Below are 19,037 nucleotides of genomic sequence, written 5' to 3'. Positions count from 1 at the left end.
CGTCCTGGGAAACACATTACCTAGCTTATTAGGGTCTGTTTAAGAATAAATAAAGTGACTGATTTAGGTGAAAAAAATCTGATCAAGCTCCTCTCTTAGGAGGATAAAAAACTTTTATAGAGGGGCATCTGGCTGGCTCAGTTGGTAGAGCATGAGGCTCTTGATGTCAGGACTGTGAGTACAAGTGTCATGTTGGGCACAGAGATTACCTAAATAAATAAATAAATCTAAAAAAAGAGAAAGAAAAAGAAAAACACATATCAGGCAGACTGTACCCTAGCCTTAACTGGACACTGGATGAGACACTAAGATTTGAATCTGTGTCACCAAGGTAACAATGAGATACTTATTTTGACCTAGCCTACCATTAAAGAATGAATATTAAATTTTTAGTAAAATTTAACTGGATGACAGCTCTCTAGTAAAATTAAATTCACTTCCTCAGCAATCACATTATTAAACGACTATGAGAAAGTCAGTCTTATAAAACACAAAGAGAAATAAAGCTCACACTCAAGGTTCTCTTGCTATGAAAATGGACTCAGTATACAAATATTAAAATGAGCAAACTACATTTTTGTTAAGCAAACCAAAAATTATGACTTAAGCTCTGCAGATTCACACTTAAAACAAGGCAAAAACAATCACAAAAGGATATCCAACTTTAATTTTAAATATTTTTAAAAATACCTTTAAGAATTCTGTGGGTTTTAAATAAAAGGTGATTAGGACATGACTCTCCTCTAAAGGATATTTTCTGGGATTGCTTCTTTTAATACTTCCAAATGGAGAAGACAGGAACTGACAAGAATATACCTGACAGTTTCATTCCTATTTTAGGTCTACATTCAGTAGAGCTCCATTTGCAACTATAATCAGACATTTTCTCACAACTTTTAAAAAGATTACTTTATAAAACTTCAGTGTTTACTAGATTCTTTCCTTCCACAACTCTAATGGATGAAATGTAGTTTATTAAGAAAACAAAATATATACAAACACTATCTTCTCAAACACGATCTCAAACTTTAATCTCAAAACAAAAAAATTACAAAGCAAATCAACTCTAAATTTTCTTTTCATATAAAAACTGAGAATGAGTCAGGGAAAATAATTTCACTGCTAAATGAAGTGTCTTCTTTTTTAAGAGCAAACAACTGAAAAGGAAAACTATGCAAAATTTAAAAAATCTCAATCTCTTGGTGGTTTCATCATCTTCTGGTACCTATCAAGCTGCTTTATAGTAGCCCTCTCTGCTTGGAATTTAAAAATGAATATAAACATAATGGATGTGTTTACATGACACCACAGAATACCAAGGATACAACCAAAGAGCCGCATATATGTAAAGGAAGAACCAAACCAGGAAAAGTCAATATTCAGTAAGTCATAAGATAATGTATTTTTTATAGATTTGCATATGCAAAAAGTCTAATGTCTTTGGTGGGTCAAGCTGTTTTTCTGTGGATTTGTATTTTGTGTTCCAAGTAAAATTTATGCCTGTGTTATAGAATGCAGCCTATTCTTCAAAGACATGTGGGAATGAGTTAATGTTGGAAATACCAGGGTAATTCCATCCAGCAGAGGTGCACTTTCCTCAGAAACACTACCACTAATTTTAGCTTTTAGTATATCTAGCAATTTTTCTCTTAAACAGGGGTCACATTTCCCTGCCCTTCCAAAAAATTCACAAGATCACTTTCCTCACAATTGAACTAACCTGTATGTAGAGAAAATAAACAATTCAATATAATTTTATGGAAATTACTAAATGATTATGCTATAAAATATAAATATGTGAATGAATGGATAAGCAAAAATTGGGCACTAGGTGCTTTGTAATGTGCCTCATTAACCCCCAACCTCTCCACCTGGCTCCTTCCAATTAAGAATTAGTCACAATTGTTATTTCTTTGTGAATAAATAGAAGTTTGAATTTCAGAAACCTATTTAATAGCAAAAGAAGATGGTCCCTAGAATAATGGTGGACAGTATGGAAAAGGATTAAACAATCACCCAGATGATGCATGTGGTATAAGGTATGGAACATACTTTTAAACTACAAAGTATGCTCATACACCAAATACAACTTTTCTCTTTTTGATTAGTCATGTCAATACTTGCTTCTCAGTATGTACTAAATTGACTGATCAAGATTCATTTATTTTCTCAAGAGCGTAACAAAGCTCGCTAACTTCTATGAAAGTTTAAAGAAAATGTGGAGTTCCACCTACATAAAAAGATTTTTTTAAGAAAATTATTGGGGTGTGGGGCAGCCCCGGTAGTGCAGCAGTTTAGCGCTGCCTGCAGCCTGGGTTATGATCCTGGAGACCTGGGATCGAGTCCCATGTCGGGCTTCCTGCACGGAGCCTGCTTCTTCCTCTGCCTGTGTCTCTGCCTCTCTCTCTCTCTCTCTCTCTGAATAAATAAATCTTAAAAAAAAAAAAAAAAGAAAAAAAAAAAAAATTATTGGGGTGTTTACTTAGCCTGCCAAACCCTAAATCATCAGATTATCATTCCTTTAATTGAACTCACATATTATTAATGGTAATTGTTTGTAAGTGCTTCAATGATGTTATTGTTATATTGTTAGACTGCAACGTTTCCTAGTTCAAGAGTATATAATGCTCTTTCAGCGTATTAAAAGCAATTTGGTTGAAGTTGGAGAATTCATAACTCTAGAAAATCAATTCTAGAAACACTAGATCTCATATCTAAACTACACTTACCTGAAGTTCACTAAGAAAGGGGAAGAGAGTTGAGGCAGAATATATTCATCATACATCACTAATGCAACAGAATTTAGATATGTTTCATGCATTAAAGTTCTGCAACTCCAAATACATCTTTAAAAACTAAACAGTCTTATCTCAAGTTTACCATTAGACAAAGAATTTCAATACTAGACCAACATATCATTTCCTCATGTGGATGTTAGAGATCTAAACATAATCCTGTTTTCATTTAGGTTTTCTCTAAACTTTACAAGCTTTAAGCATAAGCCACAAAAAAAAAAAAAAAATCTTAGTAATGTTATGTTTGCCAAGTATGTCTGAATAATGCCAACGTAAGAGATGCTTGAGCAAGATCTACATTCTCCAGAATTAAAACAAAACAAAAATAATCAAAATAAAACAATAAAAAAGAAAAGCACATGAATTTGGGATTGAGGTTGGAATAGGAGACAGTTTCAGACCTGGTTTAATCCTGAGAAAGATGGGTCCTGAGAAGTACTAACAGTCATGCTTCTTTTCCTCTTCCCCACTGGAGATTCTAAACACTAAACAGACAATAGAGGGTGGCAGTGCATCAAACAGTATTGCTTACATTGCAACAATGGCCGGCGCAGACAGGCAACACCGAGGCATTAGAGAAAGAACAGGGTAGCCAAATGCCATCCTTCTTCCACCAAGCACTGTAGCTTCTCAGTTTTCCAAATAAGAATCACATGCTCAAGAACATTTGAATTCTGGAAAATACTCAAGTTTTTAATGCCACTATATTGTGTCACTGCCTGAATCAGGGATAGCAATGGTGACATTTGGCTCTTTAATTTTTAAATAAAAAGAATGGGGAATTTGGCTCTGTAATATTTGGTATCACAATCTGCCCTTCCCCCAAAAAAGATTGTACAGGGGAAAAAAATCTTCAGTAAGGAAGAGGTAGAAGGCATTTAGTCACCTCAAAATTGTATTTCATAAGCATGCAGGGCTAATTACTGGAAGAGATGAACAAATTCACTAAGATTGGAGTGGTCACTCCTAAATATCAAATTCAGAACAATTTTCCAAATAAGAAATTTGACTTGAAAAAAAAAAAAAAACCCTCAAAAGCCCCCCACTCTTTTCTCCCCATGAATAGAAAACTGCTAGAACAAGCTAACCAAAGAATCCAGTCTCATAAAACTGGCATTTTTCCAAACTACAATACAGAAAGAAAACACTAAAAACCAACTACATAAACAAAACACTAATCTAAAATGTTCAAGAACAACATTTAGAATTGGAATCTTAAAAGTTAAGTGAAACACTGCACTTCTACCCTAGGGTCTCTCTGAATCTGTATTAACAGCAATCTGCTCCATGATATATATTTTTTAATATCTCTAAAGAGGATACAACATATCCTAAAAAGGTTATCATCACGGGGCAAAATGGACACCTTAATACAACTATGTAATTAACAAGCTATTTTTAAAGGGGAGGAAGCAAAGAGGTATTATCTAGGTCATCATTTGATTTTAAGCCAAAAACCATGTACTGCAATGTTGACATGCAGAACACAGATCACAGGAGGATAATGGGTATTTAGCAGGAAGAAAATGGGGAAGGAGGGCTGAGAAATGGCCAAAGATCAGGGTCAAACTGACAAAGCTGCCCAAAAAATTAAGACCAGTAATTTCTTTTATCTTAATTAAATTACCAGGTTTTGCAGTAACAATTAAGAACCTGGATGCTTCAGAGAGAGAAGCTTTATAATATTAAAAAAAAAAAAAAAAAAGGATGCATTTTGGGAATGGCAAGATAAGTTATATATAGATATACACACCTTTTGTTATTTAACATTTAACTTTCAACAAAAAATTTAATTCCCTAAAACTTGGTCAGACCAACAGTTATGTCTCACGCATTAACAAATAACACCAGTTCTAATGGTAATGGCTACAAGTTGGCATTCATACAGGCAAACAAAGGTAAACATGTATAGCCAGACCTAAAAACACCAAACATTTCCTAAAGATTTAATAAAACAAATGGGAATCTTCCTTCCAAAAACAAAACAAAACAAAAAAACAACAAAAACCAAAAAGCCCCAAGTTGTCCTGAAGTTGAGAATTTCTATCAGATCATCAGATCGTAACATGCTTAGTGCATTGCCAATGCTGCCTGTCTGCCCGAGCTCAACATTGAATCGATAAATAAAGCAATTCACTCAATAAAACTAATCATTGCAGAAAAAATTTCAACACAATTAGTTTCTAACTACAATCATGCGCCACTAGCTAAAACCCAATCACCCCGTATGTTCAACCATTCTGAGACCCCAAAGCATACTAATTTTGTTGTATGAACATTCATTTCACTTGACTATAATTTTCCTTTGAAAGGGGGAGGAAGGGTAGAGAATCCACCCAATGATGCACCCAAGTAAGAAACTGTCAACTACTTTTGAAGCAGGCCCAAAAGTTATCCTTTTGAATACACAAATCCAAGGACTGAAGAATTCTCATTATGATCATGCTCAGTCAGCAAATGTTAACGCCATGGTGACAGATGGGTCAGTGGTTCCCACGCTGGCACAAGCACATATATTACAAAAACCCACACTTCAGAGACAAAGGTTAAAATCTGATTTTAGCATTCAGGAAAAAAAGTATATGGGGTTTTTTATTTTTTGAATGAGTGAAAAATATATACAACTGTTGAATAATTAAGTAACATATGATTACATTTCATTATAAAGCCCTTGGGAATTTTTTTTCCCATATAAATAATTAACCTTGGTTGGGTTAAGTTGGGAGAAAATTTATTTCAAGTTACTAAGTTAATAGAGTTAGCTGATCATTCTTCTAGCACAAGCTTTTAAAACAATCATCAACAGCAAATGCAATTTTCTATGACTTTTAAAGACTGAAAGTTTACCAAAGCAATGCTTGGAGTTTTTACTCTTTGTTCTTTCATGCAAAGAACATTTGACTAACCTTATTACAGTGACGCCCAATACCCATTAGGAAGTTATCTGGTTTAATGTCTCTGTGTATAAAATTCTTTGTATGCACATATTCAATTCTACTGATCATCTGGAAAAAAAGAGGGGGTGAAAGATAATGTAATTTGAATTGTAATACAAGAAAGCAACACATTATGTCTCAATTATTTCAGTATCTCAGTCCTTCAAGATCACAGGTATATTTTAACAACTTCATTTAGAGTTCACAAAAAGATAGTGCCAGACAAAATTAAATGTAAACGGCAACCAGGCTCTCCATTTATCTCTAGATTGATGGATACTTAAACATAAACCTGCCTTATTCTTTGGCATGTTCTAGTATTAATGATTATAATAAACACAACATCTAACCTGGTAGGATGAATCGGTGTTTGCAATTTTTAAGTTACAAAGTAATCAATTTAGAATTTTCAGTTAGTAAGAGCTAAATCATTAACTTTCCACAACCAGCTCTGCACCCCCCCCCGCTCCCCCCCCCGGGTAACCCATGTTAGAACAGCTTGGCATTATCCATTTCCATGCTCTTATTCACACACATTCATGAAGTCAAGACACACATGTCGTTTTGGGAATGAGGATGTTGACCAATTGAAAGATATAAGGTGTTATTGTTTTAAACTGGAATAGAAGCATCCTACGCATTTTCTTCTTGTTTGCTTGTTTTTAACTAAACATTCCTGGAAGTTAGTAGCATATAACATAAACATAAAACATGGGACATACACATGCTGGGTTTCATTCCTTAGATGCTTTTTGTACTCTCCCATGTTTTTTCTCCACACAAAGCAATCATATTCAAAAACTGAATAGTAAGCCTATCATTCTAACAATCTTTTCTTAATTTCTTGGAAATTCTACCAAGTCAAATGGTATAGGTCTTAGCATTCTTTTTAATGGCCACAAATATTCTATGGTATAAATAAGTTTTCCCCAACCATTATTATTCCCACTGTCTTAACACTGTAAACAATAATGCTATTAACATATTTAAAAATTTATTTATGCATGAGAGACACACAGACAGAGGCAGAGACCCAGGCAGAGGGAGAAGCAGGCTCCATGCAGGCAGGGAGCCCCACACAGGACTCGGGGACTCCATCTCGGGTCTCCAGGATCACAACCCTGAGCCTAAGGCAGACGCTCAACCACTGAGCCACCCAGGCAGCCGGCTATTAACGTGTAAATCAAATGCTTCCTTACCTTAGTAGTGCTTTATTTCTATGGGCTATAAACCCCATACAATTGTAGAGAGTGGCTGGGTTGAAGCAGCTATCATTTTGATAGGTAGCACCAGACTATCTTTAAAATAGGCTCTAACTTTCATTTTCCAGCAGCACTTGAGAGTATTCTTTTTCCCACTAACCAACTTATTTTAGTTCTTTCTAAAATTTGCCAACATGATAGGTATTGACCTCACTTCTTTGCTAACACGTAGTTTAGAAGTCTGGTCATTTACTGTTTTGTAACTATCAATCCATACTCTGCCCATTATTCTTTTGGCTTGTCGTTTTCTTGTTAACTTTAAGAATTCTTTGCATATAACAATATTTTTATTGGGGCACCTGGGTGGCTCAGTGGTTGAGCGTTTGCCTTCGGCTCAGGGTGTGGTCCTGTGGTCATGTAATCAAGGCCCACATCAGGCTCCCTGCATGGAGCCCGCTTCTCCCTCTGCCTATGTCTCTGCTTCTCTGTGTGCCTCTCATGAATAAATAAATTAAATCTTAAAAAAACACACAAAATGTTTATCCTTGTTATGTAAATAACTTTAAATTTTAAAGCTGTCTTTTAACTATGGCATCACTTCTTCTTATCATTTCTAAAATAGTTTTGCCAAATTATCAAATATCTTTTCTGTAAGATAGTTAAGTATTTGAAAATGTTTTCAATATCCAAAGACAAGCGTATGTTCTTGCTCTTCTCAGTAGGATGTGTCAGGATTCTAATTTTCATTTGTCCCCATTTTCCCTAGAGCTTTTACTACCATACAAATTTTGAACTTTTGACAAGTACCTCTTGAAGCCAAATCTGTAATCTCTAGCTTAAACTATTTACGTTTTCAAGAAAGTAGATGTATATAATGTCCAAATAACACCTTTAGTTATAAGCAGCAACTTGTACTTTATTAAAGGAAGAAAACCAAAACATTTGTCTCACCTGATGTGCTTTTTGTCCAAGGCTAAGTGATACTGGATCATGGATTCATTGGGAAAAGGCGTGCCAGAAGATAATAAATGGCACAAACTACTTACCCTCAAGTAGTTATCTAGCATCTACAGAGCCCAGACTCAGCAGCTACCTCCTTAAGTCACTGCTTTATTGCAACCCCCCTCCTTCCCTGAAGTACATTTTTCCCGTTACCAGGGTACCCAATATACAGCCTTCTATCACAAAACCATGTACATATTTTTTTTATTTTTCTCTACATCTTTCTGTACCCTCCTAGATGAAAAGGGGACCAGAGTGTTTATTCTTATTTGCACCTTCCAGTGCTAAGTAATGCAGAAAGGCCCTCAATAAATGTTCACTTATGAATAACTATGTGTTACAGAACCTACAGAATATACCCTTTTGACTGGATTCACTCACTTGTTAGTTAACACATATTAGGAGGATCTTAACCTTTCAACATTGGAGTTCTTAACCTTTCAACATTGGAGTTCTTAATGTACCACAAATACAATGTAATTTGCTAATACTTGCTTGAGCCACTTAAGTTTTTTATGTTAATCATACTGGAAAATCGGGTGCTGATTACAGAGAATTAACACTATTTTCTAATTCTTTGAATTTGTACTTTTAAGAATTCTACCCCCCCCCCAAAAAAAAGGAATTCTACCTCAAATGCCAGTTTATCATCTCATTTTATTTTCACATCCAATCTAAATTTTAAAAGTCACTCTAGGGCAGCCTGGGTGGCTCAGTGGTTTAGCGCCGCCTTTGGTCCAGGGCGTGATCCTGGAGACCCGGGATCAGTCCCACATCGTCGGGATCCCTGCATGGAGCCTGCTTCTCCCTCTGCCTGTGTGTCTGTCTCTGCCTCTGTCTCTCTCTGTGTGTGTCTCTCATGAGTAAATATATAAAATCTTTAAAAAAAAATTTTTTTTAAATAAAAGTTACTCGCTACAGCATTTCTATATTTTGAGCCCTTTCTTCAAAAATCTTATAAAGAAACCTGTGTTCTTCACTAAAACAGACTCCATCTGATGAACAACTTGAAAACTACTAGTCTACAGGTGAGTAACAAATCAATATAATCCCTTTCTGTCCTTTGCCACAGGAAAACCTCTATTAAGTTGTATTAGAGTAGTATAACACTTGATGAGATCTACGATTTTTTTTTTTGGCTGAACATAAGGTTACATATTACAAAATGACACATACTCTGGTTTATAAAAATTTACATTACAGTTAATATTAGTATTCTCAAATTTTATTTTCATCAAAATTTCACATACCTGGTCAGCTAACATAAGTACAGTTTTCATTGTGAACCTTCTTGAACAGAAATTGAAGAGGTCTTCGAGACTGGGTCCAAGAAGATCCATGACTAGTACATTGTAGTCTTTTTCCTGACCATACCACCTAGCAAAATAAAGGGGGAAAAGGAGAGCTTTATGAAAAGGTGATTATCACTTAATATCACTAAAATTTTTAAATTCTTAAGATTTAATGTTAAGATAGTTTTCCTTATCTAGTTTTTTTCAAAGTTACCCCAGGGGCCCCTGGCTGACGTAATTCAGTGGAGCATGCCACTCTTGATCAAGGTTTTGAGTTCTAGCCCCACACTGGGTATACAGATTACTGAGAAAATAAAATCTTTAAAAATAAGTAAATAAATAAAGGTACCATATGTATTTTTTTTTTAACCTACATTTTAAGTAATCTCTACACCCAATGTGGGACTGGAACTCACAACCCCGAGATCAAAAGTGGCATGCTCCACTGAATGACCAGCCAGACATTCCCAGTTAGGTTTCATTTATGGTTAAGTTTTCCTCTATTCAGATGGTGAGTCCACTGACTGACTACACTGCTCAACCCAAAATAAGGGTAAGTAGAGTTTATTCTGTTAAGTGGCCCCACTGTATTAAGACAGAACTTGCACAGTGACCTTAATGCTCCTCTTACCAGAGCATGTGAATTCTATATCCATCTGTCACTGATTCCCATGATCTTTGGCAAGTTCCTTAATGTTAGCTGATGCTACTTCCTAACTGAAGAAATGGACACTATACCAGCCTTACAAAGCGAAGATCCCTTTTAACTCCTGTCCCATCACAAGTTATATGAATCAATAATTACTTTTTTTAAAAAAAGGAGTCACATTTTTGCTTAGATTACAGAAAATAACAAGTATTACCACAAAGATAACATGTGCTTTTTTTTTTTTTAAGATCTTTATTTATTTATTCATAGAGATGCAGAGAGAGACAGAGAGAAGCAGACTCCATACAGAGAGCCCGATGTGGGACTCATCCAGGGTCTCCAGGATCACGCCCTGGGCTGCAGGCGGCGCTAAACTGCTGCGCCACCGAGGCTGCCCATACATGTGCTTTTAACTGGAGCCCTGTTTTAATTATCCAATGCTTTATTACTATGGGTAAATACACTGTCCTCCCCAAACTCAAGAAATAGCTACATTTTAGAGATTCCAAGGACTGGGAATTACTATAATGATTTTAAGTTTTTCTGGTAAGGGCATTTTCCTAAATATAAGCACTACTGTTTATTTATTTTAAAGATTTTATTTATTTATTCATGAGAGACATACAGAGAGAGACATAGAGAGAGAGAGGCAGACACAGGCAGAGGGAGAAGCAAGAAGCCTGACGTGGGACTCGATCCCAGGTCTCCAGGATCACACCCTGGGCGGCAGGCGGCGCTAAACCACTGCACCACCAGGGCTGCCCAGCACTACCATTTAAATTTCAAACTTGGGTGGCTCAGAGGTTGAGCATGTGCCTTTGGCTCAGATGGTGATCCTGGAGTTCTGAATTGAGTCCCACATCGGGACTGCATGGAGCCTGCCTCTCCCTCAGCCAAGGTCTCTGCCTCTATCTCTCATGAATAAATAAATAAAATCTTTAAAAACAAACAAACAAACAAATAAATAAAATGAATTTCAAGTTTATCTAGATTCTACTTGAAAAGAAAATTGGCCAACAACAACAAAAACTTTTTTAAAGAAAAAGTTACTTTAAAAGCCAGACTGGAGTAATTTCTTTTTAACTTCAATAAAAACTGATACCAAGATTTACCACTTTTTGACAAGTTTGTTTTAAAAATGTTCACAAGAGGGAAAATGGCTATACAAAAATCTGTGGCAATATCATTAACAAATCATTAGTCTAATGGGAAACTGTTTATTGCTATTTTTTAAACTTTGCTTTAATATGTTGTTTCATTGATAAACCAGTTATTTAAAAAAAAATCAAGATTAAATTTAAATGTATGTGGGGTGCCTGGGTGAGCAGTTGGTTAAGCAGCTGAGACTTTGGCTCAGGTCATGATCTTGGGGTCCTGGGACAGAGTCCTGCATTTGGCTCCCTGCACAGCAGGAGTCTACTTTCCTTTTCCCTCAAATAAATAAAATCTTTAAAAAAATTAGAGTATGTGGTGTTAAAAACTGGCATTTTTCCAGGAAATGCAAACTTAACTACCACATAGGTGGGTTCCATATTCAGACACAAGGAATACGCCCCCTAGAATCATGTTATGAGATAAAAGATCAAAAAGGAACTAGTATAAAAAGTTCACATACAGCATATCTGGGTGGCACAGTTAAGCATCAGACTCTTGGTTTCAGCTCAGGTCCTGGTCTCAGTGTTAGAAGCCCGCTTCAGGCTCCACATTCAGCGTGGAGTGTGCTTCAGATTCTCCCTCCTTCTCCCTTTGCGCCCTCTCACTGGTGCTCATTTTGTCTCTCTAAACTTAATAAATAAATCTAAAAAAATTCACACTCCTTCCTATACTTCTGTTCCAACTGTTCTTGAGAATTACTTTGCAAACATGATAAATAATTGCTACCAAACACACAAAAAGGAATCAATTTTCACACCCAAATTTTGCAGAAAAAAGTAGCCTGATGGGAAAAGTTCTTTTTTTTTTTAAGTTTCTACTTAATCTTTCAGAGATCTTGCCCACTACCCTAAGCAACAGAAATGCCAATGGCAGAGTTAGTCTAGAACTTACTGTACCTAAACTGTATACAAAGCTGTTATTTTCCCTCTTCCAGCCTTTGTTTTCCATATAGGAATTCAACACCCTTCACATTCATTCAAACATTTACTTGAAAGAAAGACTCACAGTGGTGGGTTTCTGGGGCTGGAGGTAGGCACAGAAGGGATGGATAAATACATCAATAAATAATAATATTAAAAGGCAAATGATGAACCAAGTGAATAGGTAATAGAAATTCTTTCCTTTTTCCTGTTTATTTTTCCTCTTAACTGCAGAGGCAAATCTGTGCTACCAGCTGTCAAAACTTCAAAATCAGTCTTTGCCATTATAAATACCAATATTAAAAGTTTATATCAATACTAAAAGTTATAGATTTTTAATATACATTTATCTAGGTTTTAAAGAAAAAGAAATGTTCTATACAAGAACACCAAATCCAGAAAGAGCTAAAGAAGTGAGAAGGCGGCACAAAGTCAAAGGTGAAAAGGGAAAGCAAAAACCAATTCTCCTCAGGCCATATGTCATCTCTACATGGACAAATTTCCATTGGATGTCTCACTAAGAAAACTACAACATTTGAGAAAATTTTACAACCATCTATCTAACCCAAATACAAACCTGAAATGTACAAGGCACAAATTTGTATTTCCTATCTTCATGCAATTACACAGGATTTCATGAAGCATTTTCTGAGAAGTCACCTGCAAAGTAGGCCTTTAACACAATACTCCCATAATAATTAGAAACTGGAAGGGGGATCCCTGGGTGGCGCAGCGGTTTGGCGCCTGCCTTTGGCCCAGGGCGCGATCCTGGAGACCCGGGATCGAATCCCACGTCGGGCTCCTGGTGCATGGAGCCTGCTTCTCCCTCTGCCTATGTCTCTGCCTCTCTCTCTCTCTCTGTGTGACTATCATAAATAAATAAAAAATTAAAAAAAATAATAATAATTAGAAACTGGAAGGAATTAAATGAATTTCAGAAACACACTAAATAAAAGAATCAAGTTATTGGGCATCTTCCTCCCTACTTGTATAAGTGTGTTAAGACATATCTGCTATTCTCAATGTCAAAAAGATTAAATAGTCCATAAAAGGCAGCTAAGATAGAAATGTTGGGCAGCCCGGATGGCTCAGCGATTTAGCACCGCTTCAGCCCAGGGCCTGATCCTGGAGACCCAGGATCAGAGTCCCAGATCAGGCTCCCTGCATAGAGCCTGCTTCTTCTCCCCCTGCCTGTGTCTCGGCCTCTCTCTCTCTGTCTCTCATGAATAAATAAATAAAATCTTCTAAATAAATAAATAAATAAATAAATAAATAAAATGGAAATGTTGCAAAAGCACTTTTCTCCACAGAAAAACCATGCATTTCTAAATTAGGTTTTCCTGCTGTATAGAGACTGACACCAAAACTCCTTAAATCTAAGCGACAGGTGTTTCTATCTTTCCTACTTCCTTTTGGTCTCAAGGAATATATAGCTATTTCTCTAAAGTTAACACCTCACTCTCCCCATCTGTGATTTCTACCTCTCTAACTCATCCAGACATTAGTACACACAGATCAGGAGCCAGGAACAGTCTACTACTTATCCAGTTTTCTACCCTCACCTCCATGTTTTCCACTTCTATTCTTGTTTGTTTGTTTTTTGTTTTTATTTATTTATGATAGTCACACACACACACACACACAGAGGCAGAGACATAGGCAGAGGGAGAAGCAGGCTCCATGCACCGGGAGCCAGACGTGGGATTCGATCCCGGGTCTCCATGATCGCACCCTGGGCCAAAGGTAGGCGCTAAATGGCTGTGCCCCCCAGGGATCCCTCCACTTCTATTCTAAACAAGCTTCTAACTCTGCTTTAACCTCAAAGTCTTAATACCCAGACACCAAATAAATCTTAAGTAGCCTGTTCCACACTGGTCCCCCACTTCACAGAATTCCCATAACCCTATCAAATCCCTTGACAATACAATATCCAGGGCTCTGTCACTCTGTGGTGTTCCTGTCTTTGTATCTAGTAGGATAGACCTTACTGTTTGTTTGAAATTGTCTTCACAGAATCTGGCTAATGAGCAAGCACTAATCTGATTCTCTGCGATCATTTAAGTTTGTAGACAATCTGAAACCAACCAAAAAAACTCCAATATTATCTTTAGACCTTTTTTATGTTGAGTATGGTATTTGTTGCTAGTAAGTATACCATGATAAAGTGATTGCACAATGTAGTTACTCAAATATCTATGATTAAAGAAAGAACTCTGGTTTGATTTGGATCTTAATTTTTTTTAAGATGTATTTATTTATTCATGAGAGACACAGACAGAGAGAGGCAGAGGGAGAAGCAGGCTCCTTGCAGGGAGCCTGATGAGGGACTCGATCCCAGATCCCGGTATCACAACCTGAGCCGAAAGCAGGAGCCCAACCAGGCGTCCTGGACCTTATTCTTACTAAGTTTCAAAACATGCAGAAAAATCAAGTAACTTAACAGATGAAACTTTAAAAAAAAGTGCATCTCAGGGATCCCTGGGTGGTGCAGCGGTTTAGCGCCTGCCTTTGGCCCAGGGCGCGATCCTAGAGACCTGGGATCGAATCCCACGTCGGGCTCCCATGCATGGAGCCTGCTTCTCCCTCTGCCCATGTCTCTGCCTCTCTCTCTCTCTCTCTGTGACTATCATAAATAAATAAAAAATTTTTTAAAAGTGCATCTCATTTTCCATTTACTTGTTTTAAATCAATGCTTTCAGACCTAGTGTTGCCTGACCTATCAAGGAAGTAGTAGGTTGAAGAATGAGTTTGAATTTATGTAACCATCATTATCTAGAGCATTAGAAAGCTATCTTTTTTTTTTTTTTTTTTTTTTTAGAAAGCTATCTTAAGGTCTGAAGAAGATGCTAAGAGAAGGCAAGGTTCACTTCTTTGTTCTCATTTCCCTTCCTCTAAACCCATATTCCAAACTAAACCTTGTTAAAAAATTAAGACACATAAAAAACAGAAATGTTAGACAATACATGCACGAGTCATTAGGCCAACAAAAAGTGCTAAAAGAATTCAAGAAACCAAAAGATCAACAGTATTTACATTTGTCAAAGAAGTCTTGTGAAAATGGTCTGTTACCAGTCAGATGCTGACAAAGGGACAAACAAACCTCCCTATTTTGATAGGGAGATAGTAAAGGCATACTAGGCAGGGACAAAAATAAACCCCAGGCTCCTCTAAGAGTAAATTTAAGGTGGCTTATAATTCAGGGCTCTATTATAGACTCTTGAAAGCTATGCTAAAGAGCTTTAAATTCTATAAATAACTGGACCACAAAATCACATAATTAAATCAACATTTTAAGATTAGCCTTGACATCAATATGCAATGTAGAAATCGGGAAGTGGGAGGAAAGACAATGACACGGTGATCAATTAAAAGGTTAGAGCTGGAGGGGTGCCTAAATGGCACAGTCACTTGAGTGGCCGACTTAGGGCTCCGTGCTCAGTGCAGTCCGCTTGAGATTACCTCCCCCCCTAAATCAATCAGTCAATCAATCAATCAATCAATCAATCAATCTTGGGCAGCCCGAGTGGCTCAGCGGTTTAGTGCCGCCTTCAGTCCAGGGCCTGATCCTGGAAACCTGGGGTCGAGTCCCACCGTCAGGCTCCCTGCATGGAGCCTGCTTCTCCCTCTGCCTGTGTGTTGTCTTTGCCTCTCTGGGATTCTCATGAATAAATAAAATCTGTAAATAAATAAATAAATAAATAAATCTTATTTAAAAAGTGTTATAGTTAGAGATTTAAAGCTAGAGGTTTCTTTCAGAAATCTGTTTATGAAAATAAAAAAAATCTTAGAAAACAAGTAAAATGACTGAAGTATCTTAAATACTGCTTATGAGACCTAAGGACTCCCCAAAACTAAACTAGTATAATTATCCTAAGTATGTAGTTTAGGGCACCTGGGTGGCTCAGTCAGTTAAGCGTCTGCCTTGTGCTTAGATCAAGATCTCAGGGTCCCGGGGATCTCCCTCAGCTTGTGCTGTTACTCACTCTCTCTCAAATATTAAGTATGCAATTCAGATTAAAGCACTCTAATATGTTCCATCTCTATGACTAGGACAATAAGAGAAGACTTGTTTAACGCAGGCCTTCCCCTCAGACTGTCAGTTTGATAGGTGTGATGGTTAATCTTACGCATCACACTGACTGGGTTAAGGTATACTGGGATAGCTTGAGGTGCCCGTGAAGAGGTCTCCAGAGATTAGCATTTGAATCAAGATTAGCATGTGAATGATAGACTAGGTAAAGAAGATCAGTTTCCCCAAAGTGGAGGGCTTGAATAGAACAAAACTAAAAAGCAGGGGAAGGGAAAATTGACTCTGCTAGAGCTGGGACATCCATCTTCTTTCTTCAGTCATCCATGCTTAGTTAGGGTTCTCAGGCCTTCAGGCTTGGTACCAAAGCTACACCACTGGTTTGTCTAAGCCTCCAGCTTACACACCTCAAATTGTGGTACTTCTTTGCTTCCATAGGTGTTAAGCCAATGCCTCATAATAAATCTCCTTCTGTTTATCTATATATAATCCATTGGTTCTGTTTCTCTGAAGAATCCTGACTAACACAGCATAGGTGGCCACAGTATTTGTCTTGTTTACAACTCTGTATTCCCAGCCTCGGGCACAATGCCTTACCCACAGGAAATGCTCAGTAACATTTGCTAAATTAAAGAATGAAAAGCCAGAGTAGAGGCTCTAACAGGCTAGTGTGAGTGCTTGATTAGGCACATGAAGAAAACAAAACAAGGAATACAAAAACACTCTGTACTACAAGTATAAAAATATCAGGAAGCATTTACTCATCTTTGATTCAAATTAGCCAAGTAATTATAAAAGTTTACAAGTAATTTTCTTAACAGGTACATGTCTCTTCCTATGCCACTTATCTTCCCATCTTTAAGTCATTAATGTCAAAGTCTTCACTGAATAACTAAAAAGCAGGAGCGCTGAATCAGTGCTATAACAGCATCTCCATTCTCAAGACACAGTCTGTCAAACTTGGGTTTTTTTCTAACCGATCATCATCCAATCTTGATGTTCCTTTTTATAAGGGTAGAAAATAAGATCTGATCTAGTTCTGATCTAGTATAATCTAGCTGATCCACACTCTCCCTCTCCCACCCAACTCCTAAATTACCAGACTTTAACAGGACACTCTTAAAAAAAAAATTTATTCATGAGACACACACGAGAGAGAGAGGGAGAGAGAGAGAGAGAGAGAGAGAGAGAGAGAGGCAGAGACATAGGCAGAGGGAGAAGCAGGCTCCATGTAGGAAGCCCGATGTGAGACTCAATCCCGGTCCTGAGCCAAAGGCAGACGCTCAACCGCTGAGCCACCCAGGCATCCTAACAGGACACTCTTAACCACACCAAAACCCCTCTATTCTCAATTTAAATACTTGAGTCTCAAGTCCTTCTGGTACTGCATTCATTTGATTACTTCTAGAATCTACAGCCATCTTAAGAACTTTAGTCTTTGACACTGTAACTTCTAACCTAAAACTGTCAGTACTTACTAAGCTCCATCTTATTAATGGCACTCATTACAGCCCTTTTGAAAGAGAACTACACACAGGACTAAGTGTGGGTTACTTCTTAATTTTCTATTAATTCTTGATAAATAAGATTGCTGTGTTAACTCTCAAGCTCCTTAAGCTTCCTTGCTCATAATTGCTCCTTAGATTTGTGCCCTCTATTTTACAGGACACCGAGAATTTAACGACCCAAGTTTGGTTTCTCCTGCCATGAAAATTTAAGAGCACCAATCTATTTCCTTCTCTTACAACTTCACATTTAAAATACAATTCAGGGCCACAAGGGTGGCTCAATCGGTTATGCATTCAACTCTTGATCTCAGCTCAGGTCTTGATCTCAGGGTCATGAGTTCAAGCCCTCACTGGGATCTGGGTTGGGCATGGAGTCTACTTAAAAAAAAAAAAATTTTTTTAAGCAAAATAAAATATTCAGATTTTAAAAGGTAACACACAATTTTTTATCCACAGTCCTTTGGATTTTTAACTTGCAGAAATACTTCCAAAATGGTTTGAGGTTCAGGGCATTTTCACTAAAGAAAAGACCTTCAATGCTATCTGGCTACTGTAAGGAAGTGGAGGATCAGGTTTAATAAACAGACACACTATGGAATACCTAGAACTATAACCATAAATACTTATTAGACTGATTTCTTCATACTGACAACTGCTTTAGACATGAAGTAACTGAGAAAAGAACCACAGTTTTACCTGTAGGGATAGCAATCAAAGTAATAATTCTGATAATGTGATGATACTAAAAACTTAAATATATTAATTCAAACTTAATTCACTTTTAATTCTTTCTTTGAACTGTTCAACCTTTTTTAACTGGCTGATTTTCCCACCTTTACAATGTCATATGCTGGAAGAGGGCATTAGCAAATATGGAAGTAACTGAGACTTAAATAATGATAGGAAGGGAAAAGAAAATAAATATTGGATACCTACTAAATGAGTGACCAACTTTGCATTAAATGTATTTAGCCACAAAGGCAACAAAGAACTTGTCTCAACAAGCTGGGGAGTGGAGGTGGAATAACTCCTACACCAACATTTCTAAATCGTTCTGGTGCCACAGATCTCCCATCTTTGGTAGTCTGATAAAGCCTATAGATTCCCTCTCAGAATATTTTAAATGCAGAAAATAAAATACATACCATTATTAGGAAAACAATTACAAGGAAATTCAGCCACACTAAGACTACTTAATTTTGATACAGTAAAGTACATGATCTTTATTAATGAGGCATAAGAGTAGATCTAGTTAGTACTATAATTATGAAGTAATGATGAGTGTAAACAATATTCTGAGATACCTGCAACAATAGTGTTATGGAAGTATCTGTGACTTCTATTGGCAACAAAGCCATAGGTACTGCTAAAACTAGTGGGAGATTTTGTGCCTACATTTGTAATAGAAATACAATTTTTCCTCAATTTACCATGGGGGTTATATGCTGCTAAACCCATCCTAAGTTGAAAATATCCTAAGTCAAAAATGCATTTAAATATACGCAATGTACTGAACACGATTACTTAGCCCAGCCTACTTTAAATGTACTT

General features: G+C 36.9%; 1 protein-coding gene across 12 annotated transcripts in view; it reads right to left on the bottom strand.

The window, feature by feature from the left end:
• CSNK1A1 (casein kinase 1 alpha 1) overlaps nt 1–19,037 on the bottom strand; it is a 50,427-nt gene that overhangs the window by 17,238 nt on the left and 14,152 nt on the right. For 8 of the 12 annotated variants that reach the window (XR_012030091.1, XR_012030090.1, XM_072824564.1 and 5 more), the window contains exons 3-5: nt 9,186–9,312; nt 5,702–5,800; nt 3,197–3,280 (exon numbers count right to left, since the gene is read on the bottom strand). Coding sequence is in view for 9 of the 12 variants with exons in the window: in XM_072824564.1 (XP_072680665.1) it covers nt 3,197–3,280; nt 5,702–5,800; nt 9,186–9,312 (310 nt within the window). In the remaining 3 variants the exon portion in view is untranslated. The remainder of the gene's footprint in view (nt 1–3,196; nt 3,281–5,701; nt 5,801–9,185; nt 9,313–19,037) is intronic. The other 4 variants (XR_012030092.1, XM_072824570.1, XM_072824572.1 and 1 more) reach the window with 1 other exon arrangement.

This window comes from Canis lupus, chromosome 4 (assembly GCF_048164855.1).
Source record: "Canis lupus baileyi chromosome 4, mCanLup2.hap1, whole genome shotgun sequence".
Lineage (NCBI taxonomy): Eukaryota > Metazoa > Chordata > Mammalia > Carnivora > Canidae > Canis > Canis lupus.
Note: the sequence above shows the minus strand (reverse complement) of the source record. Positions and strands in the feature narration are given on the sequence as shown.